Consider the following 21,277-nt stretch of genomic DNA (forward strand, 5'->3'; position numbering starts at 1 on the left):
GTGTTACCTGGCTTTTGCTGCAACCATCATAAATTTATTTATTAAATTTTATTAATTTATTAAATTTATATGCCGCCCATCTCACTACCCAAAGTGGGTGGCTAGAATGAACACAAAACAAGCGCTGGAATTTTGGTCACCTGAGTATAGGCATATTATCATGGTTGTAAGTGCCAGGACCAGTTGCAAGCCACTTTTTCCCGTTCTATTGTAACTTCAAACAGTTGCTTAAATGAATGGTTATAAGTCGAAGGCTACCTGTACCTAGTAAACAAAAATACCCGATCCAGTCTAAACATCTGGCTGACTGCAAGCAACAACAACAACAATAATAATGCACTTAATAAAAAGGCATTCTGGTCTGTATTAGGCTTTTTTTATACTTTGCTATTTCATTTCCATCTTTGCTGGCTGGAGAATTGTGGGGGTTGAAGTCTGCACATGTGTTGGGACCCTGCTCAGCCCAATTGGGAAGATGCCAAAGGCTGTTTGAACCGCTTTCTTCCTGGAGATTTTGGAAATCAGAGAAGTTCCTCTTCGGCAGCCAAGCTGAACAGGATGGCTTTGGGAGTGTTTTCAAAGAGGGCAGCTCTGTTTTGAGCTTGTCCTTTCTTCACCCAATGGCCATAGATCCGGAAAGCGCAAGCATCAATCATTTTGCGGACTGGCTTCAGCCCGTACGGGTCGCGCTGCAGCACATCCTGGGTAATCGGCTTGATGTTACGGTAGGTGAGGTAGATGCGAACTGAGGCCAGGACAGTCAGGCAGATGACCTGGGAAGAGATGCTTGTTAGAACTGGCATCTTCTTTAAAGTATATCTGATTAGTTTGTGATTCTTTTTTTTTCTTTTCAAAGGATGCATTAATTCACCAGGAATGGGCCACCGCCAATAAAAAGGGGCTATTTTTATATACAGAGTGCTTTTGGTTCAATTCTTCGCCTCTTAGTTTGTGGTAGGGGTCACATAGCATATTAAATTCAAGTTAACTTCCTGTGTTTTCCCAAAAATAAGACCTTGTCTTATATTTTCTTGCCACCAAAAAAGGCACCAGGTCACTCCCGGCCTCTTTCTTGCTGTCAGAGGCCTTCAGGAATGTCTTCTGTGGCTGGCAAGGCTTTCCTGAAGGCCTCTGTGCAGTCAATAAGAGAGCTCCCTATTGATCTGGAGCTCTGTTATCTGCTGCAGAGGCCTTCATGAAAGCCTTGCCAGCTGCAGAACAAATGGGCCAGCAAGGCAAGTGTTGGGATGTGCGAGGCCTAGCTGTCCGAAGGTAAGTAGTAGGACAGCTCCACCGCCCCCCCTCATCCCCACCCTAGCTTAATTTTTACCCGTGCACCCTGGAATGGGCGGTAGATTAGGGATTATTTGGGGGGGAGGTATGGATTATATTGGGCACATGCTCCACCCCTCTCATCCCCACCCTAGCTTAATTTTTACCCATGCACCTTGGAATGAATGGTGAATTAGGGTTTATTTTTTGGGGGGGGGTATGGATTATATTGGGCACATGTGTAAAAATCAAGCTAGGACTTACTTTCGGGATAGGTCATATTTTCGGGGAAACACGGTATCAGTGCTGGTATATTCACGCAATATGCTATGCTCAAATAAATAAACACCACTGCTTTTGAATGTGATAACTGGATTCCTAAAACATGCTAAGCAATGGTTTGAGTTTCATAAAACCTGTGTCCACAATTACTCACCCCCATTTGAGCCTAGTTTGTTTATGCGCCATCAAGAAAAGCTTTAAACTAAAATTGGAGGGGGAGGGTGACCAATCTTTAGAACCTCTAGAACACAAAACCAACCATAATTCCCAAGAAAAATCAAAGCATGGGGTAGGGAGTGATGAAAAGAAAGAAAAATTCAAACATCAATTAGGAAACACACCCATGGACAGGCATAAAGGTCTTAAATCTATATATATATAAATGCCTCTGTGTGTCTGTGTGAATGTTCTAGCATAATTCTGGAATACTTTGAGCAATTTCAACCAAACTTGGTTCACAGATGACTTACTTTCTGGAAACAAATATTGGGGGGGGAATACCCCTAAAACCCCTCAGAGTGGGTGTTCTATTAAGATACAGCCTGTTGTGCCTTAAAATGGATTCTACTGTATTGATGTACAATGGCTTCTACTATACAGCGCAGTGGAGTTGCCATGGTAATGGCTTCACAGTACTCCAAAAGGGGGCTCCCTCTAGTAAGGGGGAAAATCCAACATTAGAAATTATGTTTGGTCTGGATATTTCCCCCCTATAAATAAATACCCAGGCAATGCCGGGTTATCGGCTAGTGCTTATATACAAATGCTCAAAGCTTGGGGAACAAACAGGGTGAACTAGAAGCACTAGTACACCAGGGCAGATATGACATAGTTGCCATTACAGAAACCTGGTGGGAGGAAACCCATGACTGGGATGAATGGGGTGGAATGATGGATGGATACAAATTGTTCAAGTTGCTGTTAACTCTTGGCAACCACAGAGATAGATTTTTGACCGTGACAATCTGTCCCTAAACTGAGCTTTGTTTCATATATGGCAACACAGTTAATGTACATTATGTTTAATATATATTAATATATTGCTATTTACCAATTTTGGGCAAGATACTCAAGCCTAATTCATGTGCTGAATAAATCACAAACTTCCACAATCCCATGAACCAAAACTAAGGAAATTTGCAAAGATTGAGCATGTTGTGTGAACATATCTTGTTTGGTTAGGACCCACAGCTCAGCAGCATGATGCATGCAGGTCCCACAACAACCCCTGACTTAGCCTCCCCCTTTTCCACTTGAAAAGAACCCTTGATCAGAGTCAGCATCAGGCACATCCTTGGGGCAGGTAAAAAAAGTAAAGATGTTGGGCAGGAATCGCACAATCTAAGCCCGTATCTATTTTACATGCATGGCAGAGAGGAAAAAGGGCACAGTTTCAATAGTAATCATCTTGACTTTGTTGAATCTCCCTCCCACTGCCCCATCCTTGGCTATTAATGAGAAAAACGGCCACCCCTTTCCCAGAATTCTCTGCAATTAGGGATACCCGGAATTTCCGGAAGGGGCTGAAGTGCCGGACTTCCTCCACCATGTACTGCTGGAAGAAGGGGTGGGTGAGGGCATCCTGCACAGTGAAACGATTCTGCGGCTTCACCACTAAACAGTGGGCAATCTGCAGGCAGAAGAAGAGAGTAGTATCTGAGAAGCTGAGGCATTGCTTTTCTGAATGCAGTGGAAAAACACAATGGGTCTACCACTGGTTAGTACTAATTATTCAGAGGACCCTCCATACAATCCCATTACACAGGAAAATGAACACCAGCAAACAAAGGGGAACCATTTTCCAATTGGGCCCAAGTACTGTATTTTTGGTGTTAAGGTCAATTTCTTAATCCTCAGGTCTTCCAATTACTTTGATCTTTCCCTACCCGGCATTTTTCTCCTTTATTTTTCTCCAAGAGCTTCTGGATTCACCCAGGTGAAAGTTACCTACCAAGTCTTTGACTGTATCTGATTGGTCATCCCACTCGGGAGACCCAAATTTGTAATCTCCATTCATGATCATTCTTAACATCAGCATCTGCTTCCGGTGCCAGAAAGGAGGAGATCCAGCCAGCAAGGTATACATGATGACTCCTGCACTCCACCTAAAAAAAAAAGGAAACCATCAGGAGGATAGAATGAACATTTTTGAAGACCGGTGTTTGTCCGCTGTTTTAGCAACAGAATATTTTAAACCCAGGGAAACAAAACATTCACTGACCAAATCTGAATTTATTTCCTAAGCTACCCCATACAGTGCCAGCCTTCTCCAGATCAGCTCAAAAGATTCCCTGCAGATGAACAAACAGGTTGTTGGAGAACAACTTCATTGCAGCAGGACAGAGAGATTTTTCTGTCTTCTTTTCCAGCCATTAGTAGGTACCGCATTTTCCCGAAAATACAATGGGGTCTTATTTTCTTTTGACCCCCGAAATAAGTGCTTGGCCTTATTTTCAGGGAGGTCTTATTATTTTTGAGGTGCAGGAGGCGGCAAATATGGTCACCTCATGGCTGCTGCTGTGTTGCAATATTTTGGGGGAGAGCTTATTTTTTGGGGAGGGCTTATTTTAGCGCATGCGCTCAAAAGCCCGATTGGGCTTATTATCCGGGGAGGTCTTATTTTCAGGGAAACAGGGTAGTAAAGATTTAAGCAGACTAATGATCCTTATGGTTTTATTTACACAGCAATTATACCATATATTGTTATTGTTGGATACAAATAATTATATATGCTGTTCACACATCATTGATTGTGCTACATCATCTGAATATCCCAAAATTATATACCATTTGCTTAAACCCAAATAACCCAAATTATGGTTTAGGATAATGAGTGAACTTGCTACACAATCATGCTTACATTTTTAGATTTAGATTTAAAGTTTATTTATATGCCGCCCTTTTCCTTGGGGGGACTCAGGGCGGCTCACAACTTAAAAGGGGGGGGGGAGACAAACTTTTAACATATAAGACAATACATAATTAAAACACAACATTCATACTATTCGGGCGGGTTGTAGTCTTAACCCCAGGCCTGACGGGATAGCCAAGTTCTGAGGGCTGTGCGGAAGGTCTGGAGGGTGGTGAGGGTATGAATTTCCACGGGGAGATCGTTCCACAGGGTCGGAGCTGCCACCGAGAAAGCTCTCCTCCGCATAGTTGCCAGTCGACATTGACCGGCAGATGGAACTCGGAGGAGGCCTAGTCGGTGAGATCTAATAGGTCGTGTGGAGGTAATTGGCAGTAGGCGGTCTCTCAAGTACCCAGATCCACTACCATGGAGGGCTTTATGGGTGGCAAGTAGCACCTTGAAGCGTACCCGGAGATCGACAGGTAGCCAGTGCAGCTGGCGGAGGATAGGTGTTATGTGGGTGAAGCGAGGTGCACCCACAATCGCTTGCGCGGCCGCATTCTGGACTAGCTGAAGTCGCCGAATACTCTTCAAGGGCAGCCCCATGTAGAGCACATTGCAGTATTCCAGCCTAGAGGTCACAAGGGCACGAGTGACTGTTGTGAGAGCCTCCCGGTTCAGGTAGGGGCGCAACTGGTGAACCAGGCGAACCTGGGCAAATGCCCCCCTGGTCACAGCTGACAAGTGATGTTCAAAAGTCAGCTGTGGGTCCAGGAGGACTCCCAAGTTGCGGACCCTGTCTGAGGGGCGTAGTGTTTGACCCCCCAGCCTGAGAGATGGAATACTAGCCAAATTGGTGGGAGGGAAACACAACAGCCACTCGGTCTTATCTGGGTTGAGCACGAGTTTGTTAGCCCTCATCCAGTCACTAACAGCTTCAAGTCCCTGGTTCATCACTTCCACCGCTTCATTGAGTTGGCACGGGGCGGACAGATACAACTGGGTATCGTCCGGATACTGGTGGTATTTTATCCCGTGCCGCCGAATGATCTCGCCCAGCGGTTTAGATGTTTAGATGTTTAGATGTTTAGATGTTTATTAACATTTGTAGGCCGCCCTTTTCCCTGAAGGGACTCAGGGCGGCTCACATAAAATCAGGGAGGGGGAATACAAACAGTGACGTAGACACATATAATAAAAGTAATAAGCAGCATACATTCATCATTCGGGAGGGGCGGCTATCCTTGTCCCCAGGCCTGACGGGCTAGCCAGTTCTTGAGGGCTGTGCGGAAGGTCTGGACGGTGGTGAGGGTATGAATCTCCACGGGGAGTTCGTTCCAAAGGGTCGGGGCTACTACTGAGAAGGCCCTCCTCCTTGTAGTTGCCAGCCGGCACTGGCTGGCCGATGGAATACGGAGGAGGCCCAATCTGTGAGATCTAATTGGTCGCAGGGAGGTAATTGGCAGAAGGCGGTCTCTCAAGTATCCAGATCCACTACCATGCAGGGCTTTATGGGTGACTAATAGCACCTTGAAGCGCATCCGGAGATCGACAGGTAGCCAGCGCAGCTCGCGGAGGATAGGTGTTATGTGGGTGAACCGAGGTGCACCCACAATCACTCGCGCGGCCGCGTTCTGCACTAACTGAAGTCGCCGGATGCTCTTCAAGGGCAGCCCCATGTAGAGCACATTGCAGTATTCCAGCGTAGAGGTCACAAGGGCCCGAGTGACTGTTGTGAGCGCCTCCCGATTCAGGTAGGGTCGCAACTGGCGCACCAGGCGAACCTGGGCGAATGCCCCCCTGGTCACAGCCGTCAGGTGGTGGTCAAACGATAGCTGTGGATCCAGGAGGACTCCCAAGTTGCGAACCCTCTCTGAGGGGTATAAAATTTGACCCCCCAGCCTGAGTGATGGGATGTTGGTCGAATCTTTGGGAGGGAAGCACAACAGCCACTCGGTCTTTTCTGGGTTGAGCACAAGCTTGTTAACCCTCATCCAGTCCATAACGGCCTCAAGGCCTCGGCTCATCACGTCTGCCGCTTCATTGAGTTGGCACGGGGCGGACAGATACAATTGGGTATCGTCCGCATATTGATGGTATCTAATCCCGTGCCTACGGATGATCTCTCCCAGCGGTTTCATGTAGATGTTGAAAAGTAGGGGGGACAGGACCGAACCCTGCGGCACCCCATATGTTAGGGGCCTAGGGGTCGATCTCTGCCCTCCAACTAACACCGACTGTGACCTGTCCGAGAGGTAAGAGGAGAACCACCGCAAAACAGTGCCTCCCACCCCCACCTCCCGCAGTCGTCGCAGAAGGATACCATGGTCGATGGTATCGAAAGCCGCTGAGAGGTCAAGGAGAACCAGGATGGAGGCGTAGCCTCCGTCCCTGGCTCTCCAGAGGTCATTGGTCAATGCGACCAAAGCGGTTTCTGTGCTGTAGCCAGGCCTGAAGCCAGACTGGAATGGGTCAAGATAGCTAGCTTCCTCCAAGGACCGCTGGAGCTGAAAGGCCACCACCTTCTCAACAACCTTCCCCACAAAGGGGAGGTTGGAGACTGGACAGTAATTGTTAAGAACGGCTGGATCCAAAGATGGTTTCTTCAGGAGGGGTCTCACCACCGCCGCTTTAAGTGCGGGGGGAAAGACCCCCTCCCGAAGGGAGGCAGTAACAACCGCCTGGATCCAGCCCCGTGTCACCTCCCTGCTGTTAGCAACCAGCCAGGAGGGGCACGGGTCCAGTACACATGTGGAGGCACTCACAGCTCTCATGGCCTTGTCCACGTCCCCAGGGGCAACATCCTTACATGTCAATTTCCTTCCCATAACCTGGATGATCTGGATCCATGGAACATTCTAGTATTTCAGGAGCCAAGTAGCCAGGAGTACCACAGATCTCTGCAAGAAAAGCAATACAAAATGTTGACTGAAACTTTGGTGACCTTGTTTCTGGAGATGCAAGTCTTGCTGGATTTCTGGAGTTAAAGGAAATAGGGCTAGCCTCAGTCAGATAAGATAAAAAACTCACAGCTGCATTCACACAATGTATAAGCCTTAGTTTTCCTTGGTGGTTTGGAATGTCAGATATTCCTAAGCCAGTTGGCTACCTTATGGTTTAAAAGAGCATTAGCAATAGTACTTCTACACTGCTGCATAGTGCTTTACAGCATTATCTACAGTCAGCATATTTCTCCCAATAATCTAGGTCCTTATTTTAATGACCTTGAAAGGATAGAAGGGTGAGTCAACCTTGAGCCAAAACCAATTAAACTCAGGAACTGGGCATTATAGGATCCTATAATTTATGAACAGCAATTGAGCAAATTGTCTGTCTGTAAAATATCCCTAATTCAATTTCTGCCTAAAACATAACCTTGTGTGGAATCCTGAAGAAGTCCCTTCAGTCAATGTATAAAATTATTTACACATTGCATTAAACCCTAAGTTTCCATGGCTTACTTAATGATTTGCAGTTGTCTATGTCCACTGCAATATGCAAAGTTTTAATATCCATGGTTAGCAAATTGTGATAGTGAGCTTCATATAACATGCTATGGCTAGTTTGATTCATATAACATGCTACAGCTAATTCATTGTAGTTCTCTCCTTAGATAGCTACGTTCCTAAGCTTCATGACCACAGGCAGACCACCAATTCACAGCCCTCTCCCTTAAAATCTCTGCCCGAGATGGACAGGCGACCTTTGAGTTTTTCATTTTCCTGCAGCTGACATGAGAAGCCAAAGTCAGTGAGTCTGATGTTCATGTCGTCATCCAGAAGGATGTTCTCTGGCTTGAGATCTCTGTGGACAATGTTCAAGGCATGGAGGAACTGAATCACTTCCAAAAGAGCACGCATGATTTTCCTACAGGGAGAAAAGGATATGGTGGGTTAAATAGCAATAGCACTTAGATCTATATATCGCTTTACAGTGCTTTTACAGCTCTCTGGTTTACAGAGTCAGCACGTTGCTCCCAACAATCTGGGTCCTCATTTTACCCATCTCGGAAGGATGGAAGGCTGAGTCAACCTTGATCCTGTTGAGTTTCGATCTGCCAAATCGCAGGCAAAAATAGTAAGACCTCCCTGAAAATAAGGCCAAGCACTTATTTGGGGGATCAAAAGAAAATAAGATGCTGTCTTATTTTTGGGGAAACATGGTAGTTTAACCCCTGCCTAATACATTAGTATTGCATCTCAAACTGAATTTCACTCTGAGCACCTCTTGTAAATGTTTGAAATCCCTGTATTAAATGGAAAGGCAAATGAGTTGCTTATGGCTAGCAAATAGTGCAGTGTTTCTCATTCTTGCCAATTTTAAGATAGGTGGGCTTCCACTCCAAGAATACTTTATGCTGGCTGAGGAATTCTGGGGGTTGAAGTCCACAGATCTTTAAGTTAGCAAGGTTGAGAAACACTGAAGTAGAGAGAATAAAACATTTTGTACATGTCTCAAAGTACTTCAAATACACTAAGCTACGGCTGAGGTGAATCACAATACAGTACAGTACAGAATCTGCATTAAGATTGCTAAACTTAATCAACCAATGAGATTTTACTCACAGATAATCTGTATAATCAATTACACCATGTATTTCATTAGCTTGCAGGAGACCCTTATACGTATGAAAGAGGTGGGAAGTTCCATGTGGGAAGTTCCCTGAGAAGAGTCCTCTGCTCCTCTGCTCGCAACAGAATCCCTTATGCCACCAGACTTGAAATTTTGGGCTTAAACAACTTAGAACTACGCTGCCTTTGGTCTGACCTAAGCGTAGTACATAAAATTATCTGCTACAACGTCCTACTTGTCAATGACTACTTCAGCTTCAACCACAACAATACACCAGCACACAATAGATGCAAATTTAAGGTAAAGCACTCCAAACTTGATTGCAGAAAATACAAGTTCAGCAACAGAATGGTCAACGCCTGGAATGCCTGATTCTGTGGTTTCTTCCCCAACCCCCAACCCCCCAACTTTAACCTTAGACTGTCTACTGTTGACTTCACCCCATTCCTAAGAGGTCTGTAAGGGGGCGTGCATAAGGGCACCAATGTGCCTACTGTCCCTGTCCTACTGTCTTCATTTAATTCGTATAGCAATAGCAATAGCAGTTAGACTTATATACCGCTTCATAGGGCTTTCAGCCCTCTCTAAGCGGTTTACAGAGTCGGCATATTGCCCCCACAATCTGGGTCCTCATTTTACCCACCTCGGAAGGATGGAAGGATGGAAGGCTGAGTCAACCCTGAGCCGGTGAGATTTGAACCGCCGAGCTGCAGAACTAGCAGTCAGCTGAAGTGGCTGCAGTACTGCACCCTAACCACTGTGCCACCTCGGCTCTCATTTCATGTATTCATAATCATGTTTATACTTATATCTGTTATCTAATACATACTTGATGAAATAAATAAATAAAATAAACAATGTTTTGACAGATGACGAAATTGGTAGGTTGGTTGAAACAGCTCACCTAGTTTCCTTCTCACTTAAGGTCACCTTCTCTGTAAGGTAATCAAATAGCTCCCCTTTCTTCATTCTGTTCAAGGGAAAAATGTAGACGTGTAGAATATGTTAAAAATAAAGAAAGGCATAAAAATAAAACATGGACCCACAATACAACACGTCTGCTTCTATCTTGCATGTAGCTGTCTATCCCAGTGTTTCTCGATTTTGGCAACTTTAAAATGTGCGGACTTCAACTCTTCCAGTGGATTTCAACTTCAACACATTGGCTGGGGAATTCTGGGAGTTGAAGTCCACACAGGTTGAGAAGCACTGATCTATGGTAGTCAAATATCAGGAATCTGATCCTTGATTTGTAAAACTGAGAGATTGTGGAATTTAATTAAATGCAGATGGTCCTTGACTTAAGACTACAATTGAGCTCAAAATCTCTACTGCTAAAGGCAATTGTTAAGTGAATTTTGCCCCATTTTATAACCTTTCTGGCCATAGCTGTTAGGCAAATCACTGCAGTTGTTAAATGAATTGTGACCATTAAACAAATCTGGCTTCCCCCATTGACTTTGCTTGTCAAAAGTTGGCTAGGAACATTACAAACAGTAATCACATGACCCCTGGACAATGCAACGGTCATGCCAAGCAGCTGAATTTTGGTCACATGACGATGGATATCCTGCAATGGTTATTAATGTGAAAAAAAAGTCGTAAGTCACTTTTTCAGTACTGTTGTAACTTTGAATGGTTACTTAATGAATGGTTGCAAGTTGTGGACTACCTATACATCAAAAGGTGTCAGACAATTTTGGAAGATCTAAACAAAGATAAAAGGTTTTTAATGTGTTACATTTGTTAACTGCTAAGGTACTTGTAATGTGCTTCACACATAAACTGTAGCCATCTGTCTTCTTGCTTCCTCTCTTTCAGCCCACCCTTCACCCTAAATGATATCCTGTGTCAATTTAATCACTCTGTACATGTGTAAATGTCAGCTGTAACTCCCAAAAGATTATGCCTTTTAATAAAATATAATGCCTATAATTTATAATGCCTTGGTAAGGCCACACTTGGAATACTGCATCCCGTTTTGGTCACCATGATGTAAAAAAGATGATGAGCTTCTAGAAAGGGTGCAGAGAAGAGCAACAAAGATGATTAGGGGACTGGAGGCTAAATCATATGAAGAACAGTTGCCAGAATTGAGTATGGTTAGTTTAATGAAAAGAAGGACTGGAGGTGACATGACAGCAGCAATATCTCAGGCATTGACACAAAGAAGAGGGAGTCCAACTATTCTCCAAAGCATCTCCAAAGCAGGACAAGAAGCAATGGGTGGAAACTAATCAAGGAGAGAAGCAACTTAGAACTAAGGAGAAATTTTCTCACAGTTAGAGCAATTAATCAGTGGAACGATTTTCCTCCAGAACTTACAACATGCTCCAACACTGGAGGTTTGTAAGAAGAGATTGGGAAACCACGTGTCTGAAATGTTATAGGGTTTCCTGCCTGAGATTAGAAGACCTCCTAGGGCCCTCCCAACTCTGTTATTCTGTTAAAATGTGTAGCTGAAATGGTGCCACCAAACATCTTCTCCACATCTGGAGGGCACTGAATCAGGAAGGGTGATTTAAATATTTCATTTATGCTGTGATTGTCTGCCTTACAATCTGCTTTTTAAAAAAATCACTACTCTACAAGCTTCTCTATACAGTACAGTATTTCATGTATGCTGTTATTGTCAACATTGCGAGTTGCTTTAAAAAAAAATCAAAGTTCTACAAGCTTCTCTAATGTTAAGGGCAGTTGTTACATCCCTTTCTAGCCCATCAGGTTTTTCATTGGCAAGAGTCCTCAAACAATCTGTTTTAAACAACTTTTTGAGTTTGGGACTTTCTCCCCCCCCCCCCCCCTTGGAAGCTGTAATGCTAGTAGAGCGGTTTCAAGCAGACACCCGTGAAAGTATTACACAAGTCTAGGATACCTAAAAATAGTGTGGATCTGTGACCGTCAAGACCTTAGCAAAGGTTATGTGGAAATCTGAGCAGGCTAATGATATGGGACCAGGAAGATGAGACAGCTGCAGGCGGCTTCGGTCCCTTGTGGGTGGGTTGGTGGATGGTACAGATGGCCCTGAGATCAGCAGAGACCTTCACAAACGGTTAAACAAGCTGGTACAGATATCAAATTACAATATATGGAGGGAGGGAAGAACACAAGAAGTCCTTTGCTGGAGGCACCATGCGCCACCCTGCCTCTAAACACTGTGGCCTTTATCAAGCAGTCCAAGGCCTTTGAGAAGCTGGCAAGCATGACCATCTCCTCTTACTTGCCTAAGAGGTAGCCTACTCCTGGACATGGGCATTTCACTTAACCACGAGGGCTTCTTGCTGTATTTATATTACCACATTGCCTGTATGAAATGTGGATAAACTACATATCTGTGACGTGCATGATTCTCCCCCATCTTAACCTGTGAAATACCCTAGGCCAGTTTCTCAACCAAGGACTTCTCCTCATCCTAGTCCAACACTGTTACCATTTTTGTTTTTGTTTTATACAGGTGGTCCTCGACTTACAAGAGTTCATTTAGTGACTGTTTGAAGTTACAACACCACTGAAAAAAGGTATGACACTTACGACTGTTGCAGTATCCCAATGGTCACTTGATCAAAATTCAGATGCTTGGCAACTGGTTCATATTTATGACCATTGCAGTGTCCTGAAGTCAGGTGATCGATCACCTTTCACGATCTTTTGACGAGCAAAATCAATGGGGAAACCTGATTCATTTAATAACTATGTTACTAACTTAACAACTGCCGGGATTCACTTAACAAATATGTCAAGAAAGGTATTAAAACGGAGCAAAATTCCTTAACAAATGTCTCACTTAGCAACAGAAATTTCAGGCTCAGTTGTGGTCATAAGTTGAGGACTGCCTGTAACTTAACATGCTGTGTGAACCCTGTTGATTATGACTTATTCACTAAGCAATGGTGAATTAAGCATGATGTACAAACACAGCCAGTAAGATTTACTCCTGAGTAGACATGAACAGGATTGCGTGGTGAACTGGCATCGTCTTATTTTGTGTGGTGGAAAAAAGGACAGTCATGGTACTTTTAAATAAAAAATAAATAAAGGGAATATCTGCAAGAAGTACCATTTGCTTGAAAGCAAGAACTGGTAACACCACAAAGTATACAAAGTAATAGAAAACGAAGAAGTTAAAGTGCTGTAGGTCTTAACAGTTCAAACAGACAAGCACCTGCCACATAACACCCCAATAAGAAAGGCAGAAAGTTTGGGTAGTGGGCGTGGAAGTATCTAGAGGCAGCAGAATAGAAGAAAAAGAATTGAAGACAATCACAAAATACAAATACCTCCAAACAAAATTAGAATGATTGTGGTAAAAGAAAGCAAAGATAGTACCAATGGTAATAAGATGCATTGGGTACAAATCCCAAAATGTGTGGAGCATCACTTGAACACCATGTCAGTACTGACAAAAACACCACCAGTCCATTGCAAAAGGCAGCTTTCACCTGGAACAGCTTTTGTCTTGCAATGATGCCAGAGATGGGTTACTCCTGGTTTGGCCCAGATTGGCCAAACCGGTAGTAGCAGTGGCAGGAGGCTTCACTCACCCGCGCATGCCCAAAACGGTAGTAAAAAAATTTGCAAACCATCATTGAATGATACCTTTAATACCATGAAACAACAACCTCTGTCTATCCCAGATCCTTGGGAAGGACTTAATAGATGGATAAAAATGTCAAATCCAGTCTAAACCGCCGACTGACTGTGCAACCAACCATAATAATAAAAATAAATGAATTTGTTTAACCTCTTTCAAGGCACTCAAGTTAGCAGTCTGCATTTGATGATAGAAAAGTCCACACTTGTAAATATGTGCTCTATTAAGAAGTGTCCTCTGAAGCAGTACGTTGATCTACCTCAAGGAGCATATTTCCACACAGATGATCCATTTGCCAAGTCAAGTTGGCCAGCATATGATGGTTGACATCACTTTCCTAGCTACACTTGTGAAACTGCTTCCCAGGAACATAGAAAGCACAAGGCAATCATCCATCCTAAAAAAAGTCACTTTTAGGAGGACATATTTGATACGTCCACCTCCCAACGGCCCCCCAAAAAAGAACTTTGGTACTTACAGATCAAACACCAGGAAGAAAAAGGTGTGAGATTCAAAGCTGTCCTTCAGCTGGACTGGAAATAAAATGGGATATTTTAGGAATGTGAAATAACATTACAAATTTTCTTAAAAACTGAGCAAGAATGGGAAGGTACTGAAGCCCAGACCCCTGGCTTTATTGCACAATCCCACAGACTGTTCTGTCTTTCCTCCAGCATGCCCTGGATCTTCAGCTAGGCATCTCTGAGACTGTCCACATAGTCTTTATCGTGATCTGGGTCACTAGTTCACCTATCCCAGCATTCTCCACTTTGACAACTAGTGGCTTTCTAAAATCACTGGCTTTGAAAAACAGTAGACTCTGAACCTGAGATTTTGTAAAATGTTGCATTGCCAAGCCATGATGATTTCTTTGGCTTATGGCCTAAGAAGTTGGGTGGATCCAATCAATGACAGGTTATTCAACAAGCAATTGTTAAATCAGGATGGTGCATTGCAAATACAATGAGGATTTATTGCTCAATAGACATGCATAAGAATCTCCCTGTGAATTGTCACTGTCTCATTTTCTCTGTATTGGAGGAAAAGACATTTGTGATTATTTATCATTATACAAGTAATCTACAATTAGATTCACAGTTAAAGACTGATGAAAACTTAATAACTGAACTTCTAACCAAGAATGGTCAACAATTTGGTGGTTCAAATCCCTAGGGCCGCGTAACCGAATGAGCTCCCGTTACTTGTCCCAGTTTCTGCCAACCTAGCAGTTTGAAAGCACGTAAAAATGCAAGTAGAAAAATAGGAACCACATTTGGTGGGAAGGTAAAAGCGTTCTGTGCGCCTTTGGCATTTAGTCATGCTGGCCACATGACCACAGAGATGTCTTCAGACAGTGCTGGCTTTTCGGCTCTGAAATGGAGATGAGCACTGTCCCCTAGAGTCAGGAACGACTAGCACATATGTGTGAAGGGAACCTTTACCTTTACCTTAATCAAGAACCTAAGAATTATTAAGATAGCAGGATAAAGGCAATCCCATTTTTGTGTGCATAAAGTTAGGGTATCCAAGTCCGATATCCAAAATGACCAATACCGAGGAAGATGTTCAGGTGTTGTTGGAAGGGCTTCAATCACAATTGGTATAATGGCAGATTTCTTTATATATATATATATATATATATATATATATATATATATATATATATATATATATATATATATATATATATATATTTAAAGTCACAACCCCTGGTATGCCCAAGTATGGGAGGAAGGTCACACTTCCACTCTCTGTCATTAGGCTCGTCACAAGAGACCATCCAGACAGAAACCCAATATTTTTTACTGTTGCCTTTTTTGTTACATTTGTTATATTTATGCTGATAAATAAATAAAGGGAGACTAGTATAGATCTATTTCAAGCTATTTAGCTCTCATCAGCTAGCCATACCCAAGTTTTGGGAATCGAACCTGTGCTCTATTGCCTCCCAGGCAGGGAGTTAACCTTTGAGCTACAGAGAACGACTCCTTTATCAGCCAGCCAGGGTGGGAGGTATATACTTAAAGTCACAACCCCTGGTATGCCCAAGTATGGGAGGAAGGTCACACTTCCACTCTCTGTCATTAGGCTCGTCACAAGAGACCATCCAGACAGAAACCCAATATTTTTTACTGTTGCCTTTTTTGTTACATTTGTTATATTTATGCTGATAAATAAATAAAGGGAGACTAGTATAGATCTATTTCAAGCTATTTAGCTCTCATCAGCTAGCCATACCCAAGTTTTGGGAATCGAACCTGTGCTCTATTGCCTCCCAGGCAGGGAGTTAACCTTTGAGCTACAGAGAACGACTCCTTTATCAGCCAGCCAGGGTGGGAGGTATATACTTAAAGTCACAACCCCTGGTATGCCCAAGTATGGGAGGAAGGTCACACTTCCACTCTCTGTCATTAGGCTCGTCACAAGAGACCATCCAGACAGAAACCCAATATTTTTTACTGTTGCCTTTTTTGTTACATTTGTTATATTTATGCTGATAAATAAATAAAGGGAGACTAGTATAGATCTATTTCAAGCTATTTAGCTCTCATCAGCTAGCCATACCCAAGTTTTGGGAATCGAACCTGTGCTCTATTGCCTCCCAGGCAGGGAGTTAACCTTTGAGCTACAGAGAACGACTCCTTTATCAGCCAGCCAGGGTGGGAGGTATATACTTAAAGTCACAACCCCTGGTATGCCCAAGTATGGGAGGAAGGTCACACTTCCACTCTCTGTCATTAGGCTCGTCACAAGAGACCATCCAGACAGAAACCCAATATTTTTTACTGTTGCCTTTTTTGTTACATTTGTTATATTTATGCTGATAAATAAATAATGGGCATACCAGGGGTTGTGACTTTAAGTATATACCTCCCACCCTGGCTGGCTGATAAAGGAGTCGTTCTCTGTAGCTCAAAGGTTAACTCCCTGCCTGGGAGGCAATAGAGCACAGGTTCGATTCCCAAAACTTGGGTATGGCTAGCTGATGAGAGCTAAATAGCTTGAAATAGATCTATACTAGTCTCCCTTTATTTATTTATCAGCATAAATATAACATATATATATATATATATATATATATATATATATATATATATATATATATATATATATATATATATATATATATATATATATATATAAAAGCATTCAAGTTCAGTCTAAAAATCCTGGGATTTTTTTTCCCAGATTGCTTTTCCTCAGTCCTAACATCAACTGGGTGTAGCAACATCAGTGAATCAGATTTTCTTAGTTTCCGATGACTATTACATGGGGCATGCTATGAACAAAATGCCCATTCATTTATTCTTTATTCATTTAGGATGATGATGATGATTTCATGATACAAAAACTTGACTCGGGGAGATTTTAAATTTGGGGAGATGCCATTATAATATACGTATATTATTTCTTGTTATTTTAGACCTTTGGTTTTTCTGTGTATACCTCTCTATGCCTTTGGGGGCAGAGCAAGCTAGAAATATTAGTGCTGTAATAAATACAAATGCTATAACTTGCATTGTAGACATAAAGATCAACCCAGGAAGGATGGAACTGGATTGAAAGAACAAAATACAAAAAAATCATCCTCTGTAGGATATATTAATGAGAGAGAGGGAGGAGAGAGAGAGGGAGGGAGGGAGGGAGAGAGAGAGGGAAGGAGAGAGAGAGAGAGAGAGAGAGAAAGAGAGAGAGAAACATGATCTTGTTGTCATTTATGTCTGTGTAGGAACGTTTGGGATTCTTTCCATGCCAGAAGATGCCAATGATTTTTTTACAAACAGCACAGGAATGATAAATTTGGTCATAGTTCTCTGTACTAGAAAGTAGCAATAATGTATTTTTTCCAAAATTCAACTTCAATCTAAAACGGGATTTTCTTGGTTTTTTCTTTGAAAGCATTTGACTTCTCATCCAAGAAGTTTCTTCAGTTCTTCTTGGATGAGAAGCGAAACGTTTTCAAGGGAAAAAACCAAAAAAGTCCAGTTGCCTTTTGCAAAAGCATGTTTGGGACAACCATGACCTGGATAACTGAGAATCTCCATAGACATTTAGGAATACTGTAGCTAACATTAACTGGAAACTCTTTTTCCAAACATATACTCTTTCTCCTGAAATTATATTCTGTGCTTATAATAATGCTAATTCATCAGCAAATTCAAAATATACCATCCCAACTAGTACAAGGGAAAGAGGGGAGGGGGCAGTGATGGGTCCTACTGGTTCAGATGGGTTTGGCTGAACTGGTAGTGGTATGGGGCCTGGGTCACTGGAACCTAGGCTGCCACGCCCCTGAACTGATTCCCTGGTCTCTTCTGCCGTCATTGGCATGTTTCTGCCCATGTGCAGAACAGTTTTTAGCCAACGCACGCGCAAAATGGCCTCTGAGCAAATTGGTAGTAAACCAGTTAAGAACCCGCCCCTGGGAAGAGGGGATAATCTGACCACTGGTTGAAATGGAAAAGATCAACAACTTTCAAACAATAAAAGTGGACAGCAGATTGGGTGGTTTTGTAGTTGATCAGAAGGATTTTGGATTCATTGTTTAAAAATTAGTAGAGGCTACCAAAATTAGAAATATATTTATAAGAATATTGATTAAATTAAATTAGTCTAGAACAGGAGTGTTAAATTCGTGTCATCACAGCATTGTCACGTGATGTATTGGGACTTTTTTGCCTTTCGCTAAACCAGGCGGGGGTGGGGCCAGCACATGACGCATCTGGCCCATGGGCGCGGAGTTTGACACCCCTGATCAAGAGGCTAAACCATATGATGAACTCCTGAGGAAACTAGGCAAGTCAAATCTAACAAAGAGAAGGACTAGGGGTGGCATAATAGTCAATCTTCCAATACTTGAAGGGCTGTCACACGGAAAAGAGATCAATTTGTTCTCCAAAGCACATGAGGGCAGGACAAGAAGCAACAGATGGAAACTTATCAAAGAAAGATCCAATCTGGAACTAAGAAAAAAAAAATCCTGACAGCTAGAACTATCAATCAGTGGACTGCCTCCAGAAGTTGTGGATATTCCATCACTGGAGGTTTTCAAGAAGAGATTGAACAGCCATTTGTCCGGAAAGGTAACAGCTTGAGCAGGGAATTGGACTAGGTTACCTGGAGATCTCCAAAGTTCCTTCCAGCCAATGAACATATGCTCTATGTTCTAAATAGCATATAATCACTATGTTTGCAAGATATAGGAAGAAGGGGATGGTTACGCATATCATGCAAACCCAGCCAATAGTAGTTTCAATTTGTTTGTCTTTACTGGTTTATTGCTATGGTACCACTAGGGTGATTTGGAAGCAAAATCTAACTTACTAATATTAGGATGTCCACACACTTTCTGGAGGATGCTGATTTCTTTCAGAGTGGCTTCTCTCAGCTCCTGAACTTCTTGTGGGGAGAGATTTCCAGCTGTGATGTCTATAATTTTAACAGCGTATTCTTGTCGAGTGATTTTATGAATGCATCGACGGACAACACTGCTTACTCCTCTGAAAAGACAGTCCACAAAAAAGAAATCTTAGAGAGAGGGAGAATTAGAGAGAGAATCAAACTCGTGCACACACATAGATCTTTAAGGCTATGTTACTTTGTTCTCTCATGTTCAAAGTGACAAGAGGAGTAGTAAGGATAAATGGGTTTATTAAAATTGGTAGTTATTGGAAATGCATCACAAATGCTTGTAAGCATTGTCTTCACAAAATAGTAAAATATCTTAACAGAAATGTGAAAGCTAAAGGGCAGTGATGGCTAAACATTTTGGTGCCAAGTGCCCAAAGTGCTCACGTGCATGAATGTGCACATGTGCACAGCCCCAAAATTCAATGCAAGCACCTCCCATGTGAAGTTTCCAAAAGATGATCTAATTAATTTACGAGTCTCGAGACAAAGTTCAAAAGAAATCCAGTCATTTATTAGGATCTACATTTTGGCATGTTCTTCTGTGGAGCCGAAACTGATTACCGCTTAATGGCATATGAACTTTACTCTTATATCCCCTCCCTTCTATCTGTGTCATAAATCACATTCACCAACAAGGTGCTGCGGCAGACTATGAACATGTGCATTTCACATGCCAACTGTAGGAATATGAGACCTGACTCTGGCCAAAGGTATGCACAGAATTCTCCTCCCTTTTCTCCCTTTTTCTATGTCAACTTGATAGTAGTCATGGAAACGCTTTACAAATTGACACCCCACACATGTGTTGGTGTCCCCTGCACATGTGTGTGCATCCCCCACGATGCACCCCTCCCCCTCCTTCACCCATTTTTGGCTTCCAGGTTGGTGCAGGAGGCCTCCCAGGCCCAAAATGGGGCATGGAGGGGCCTGCGCATGTGCGTAAACCCTCAAAATGTAATGTGAGTGCCCCACACACATGCGTCCCTGCCCCCATGAATGCATGGCAGAGACCTGAAAAGCAGCTGGCCGGCGGGAATCGCATGTGCATGCACGCTGGAACTGGGCTGGGGCGATGGCTGGCATATCCGGAGGGAGGGCTCTTTATGGCACCTGTAGCATATGTGCCATAGCTTCACCATCACGGCTATAGGTTGAAATACAGTTATCCCACCCCATGTATCCAGTATCAGGGAATAGCCAGGAAGACTACCAACTTCATGTATAGTTAAAGGCTGCTCAAGAGCAAATTACATCTAGATTGTAGGAATTATAATCCAAACTGTTGTAGGTAGAGTATTTTCAGACTTTCTGTTCAATGGTAGCCATGATTTTCTGGAAGTCTCTTCTGAGGAAAAAATATACCCAGCTCCATCTGTTACCATATTTATGAAAGATTTAAAATATAGTACTTTTCTTCAATATTTACTTAAATGCTTTCACTACACCTACCCTCCTTTTTTCAGGGAGCTGAAGTGTCACAATTCATTATCTTCAATTATCTATTCTTGTAACTAAATTATTTGAAATATATTTAAATTAATTTGCTATGTTTTGAATTGATTGTGTTGAAATTGGGAATGTTGATTCAAGGAACAAATGCATTTTTAAAGAGTCACATAGCCAATTACCTATTACGATAGCACCTACTTTCAAATATTTACCTTCCCAAGATTTCCTTAGGTTCATATTTTTCATAAAACTCTTCAGAAGTTTGGCTATCAGGCAGTTCCTCAGTTTTGGTCATTTTGGCCTTCTTTTTTAGGAGACTTCCAAAAGATTATTCTAAGATGACAAAATGCTGCAACAACAGAAAGAGAAAAAAAACCCTCAAAGTAATCTTTCTCCTAGTTATAATTACAGCAAGGAATTTCATATTATGTTGCTGCTCGTGATAAATATTCTGTAAGGGTTAGCTTCCTTTGTACAATTCTAGAACAGTGTTTCTCAATCTCAGGAGCTTCAAATTCAGAGGTGGTATTCAGCAGGTTCTGACCAGGTCTGGAGAACCAGTAGCAGAAATTTTGAGTACCGTAGTTTGGAAAACTGGTAAATACTGACTGGCGCCGCCCTCATCTATTCTCTGCCTCCCAAGTCCCAGCTGATCAGGAGGAAATGGGGATTTTGCAGTAACCTTCCCCTGCCACACCCACCAAGCCAGATCCACAGAACTGGTAGTAATTTTTTTTGAATCCCACTACTGTTCAAATTGTATGGACTTCAACTCCCAGAATTCTCCAGCCAGCATCCAATTCTGGGAATTGAATTCCACACATCTTAAAGTTGCTGAGGTTGAGAAA

General features: G+C 42.6%; 1 protein-coding gene across 3 annotated transcripts; it reads right to left on the reverse strand.

Annotated features, from left to right (window-relative positions):
- Window positions 1-257: 257 nt before the first annotated feature.
- Window positions 258-20,724, reverse strand: PHKG1 (phosphorylase kinase catalytic subunit gamma 1). Of its 3 annotated transcripts, XM_032216518.1 has the most exons (10): window positions 20,642-20,724; window positions 18,894-19,069; window positions 14,047-14,101; window positions 12,342-12,353; window positions 9,882-9,947; window positions 8,109-8,272; window positions 7,215-7,305; window positions 3,506-3,659; window positions 3,059-3,184; window positions 258-773 (listed from the first exon to the last, which is right to left on the reverse strand). In XM_032216518.1, exons 1-10 carry the CDS (start codon window positions 20,722-20,724, stop codon window positions 522-524), a joined length of 1,179 nt encoding a protein of 392 aa, XP_032072409.1. In that variant the 3' UTR covers window positions 258-521. The 3 variants fall into 3 exon arrangements, with proteins under 3 accessions (XP_032072409.1, XP_032072412.1, XP_032072411.1); XM_032216521.1 differs by lacking the exon at window positions 12,342-12,353 and having other exon boundaries at window positions 14,047-14,096; window positions 18,916-19,069; XM_032216520.1 differs by lacking the exon at window positions 12,342-12,353.
- Window positions 20,725-21,277: the final 553 nt, after the last annotated feature.

The sequence above is a fragment of the Thamnophis elegans genome, chromosome 4 (assembly GCF_009769535.1).
Source record: "Thamnophis elegans isolate rThaEle1 chromosome 4, rThaEle1.pri, whole genome shotgun sequence".
Taxonomy (NCBI): domain Eukaryota; kingdom Metazoa; phylum Chordata; class Lepidosauria; order Squamata; family Colubridae; genus Thamnophis; species Thamnophis elegans.

Excerpts from the sequence above, each read along its gene's own strand:
- PHKG1 (XM_032216518.1), bottom strand. The coding sequence starts at position 20,724 with ATGACCAAAACTGAGGAACTGCCTGATAGCCAAACTTCTGAAGAGTTT. Across the intron at positions 14,102-18,893 it reads GTGTGGACATCCTAATATTA|TCCAGCTGAAGGACAGCTTT; the intron begins GTAAGTTAGATT and ends TTTTATTTCCAG. Across the intron at positions 774-3,058 it reads GCCCCTTCCGGAAATTCCGG|GTCATCTGCCTGACTGTCCT; the intron begins GTATCCCTAATT and ends ATCTCTTCCCAG.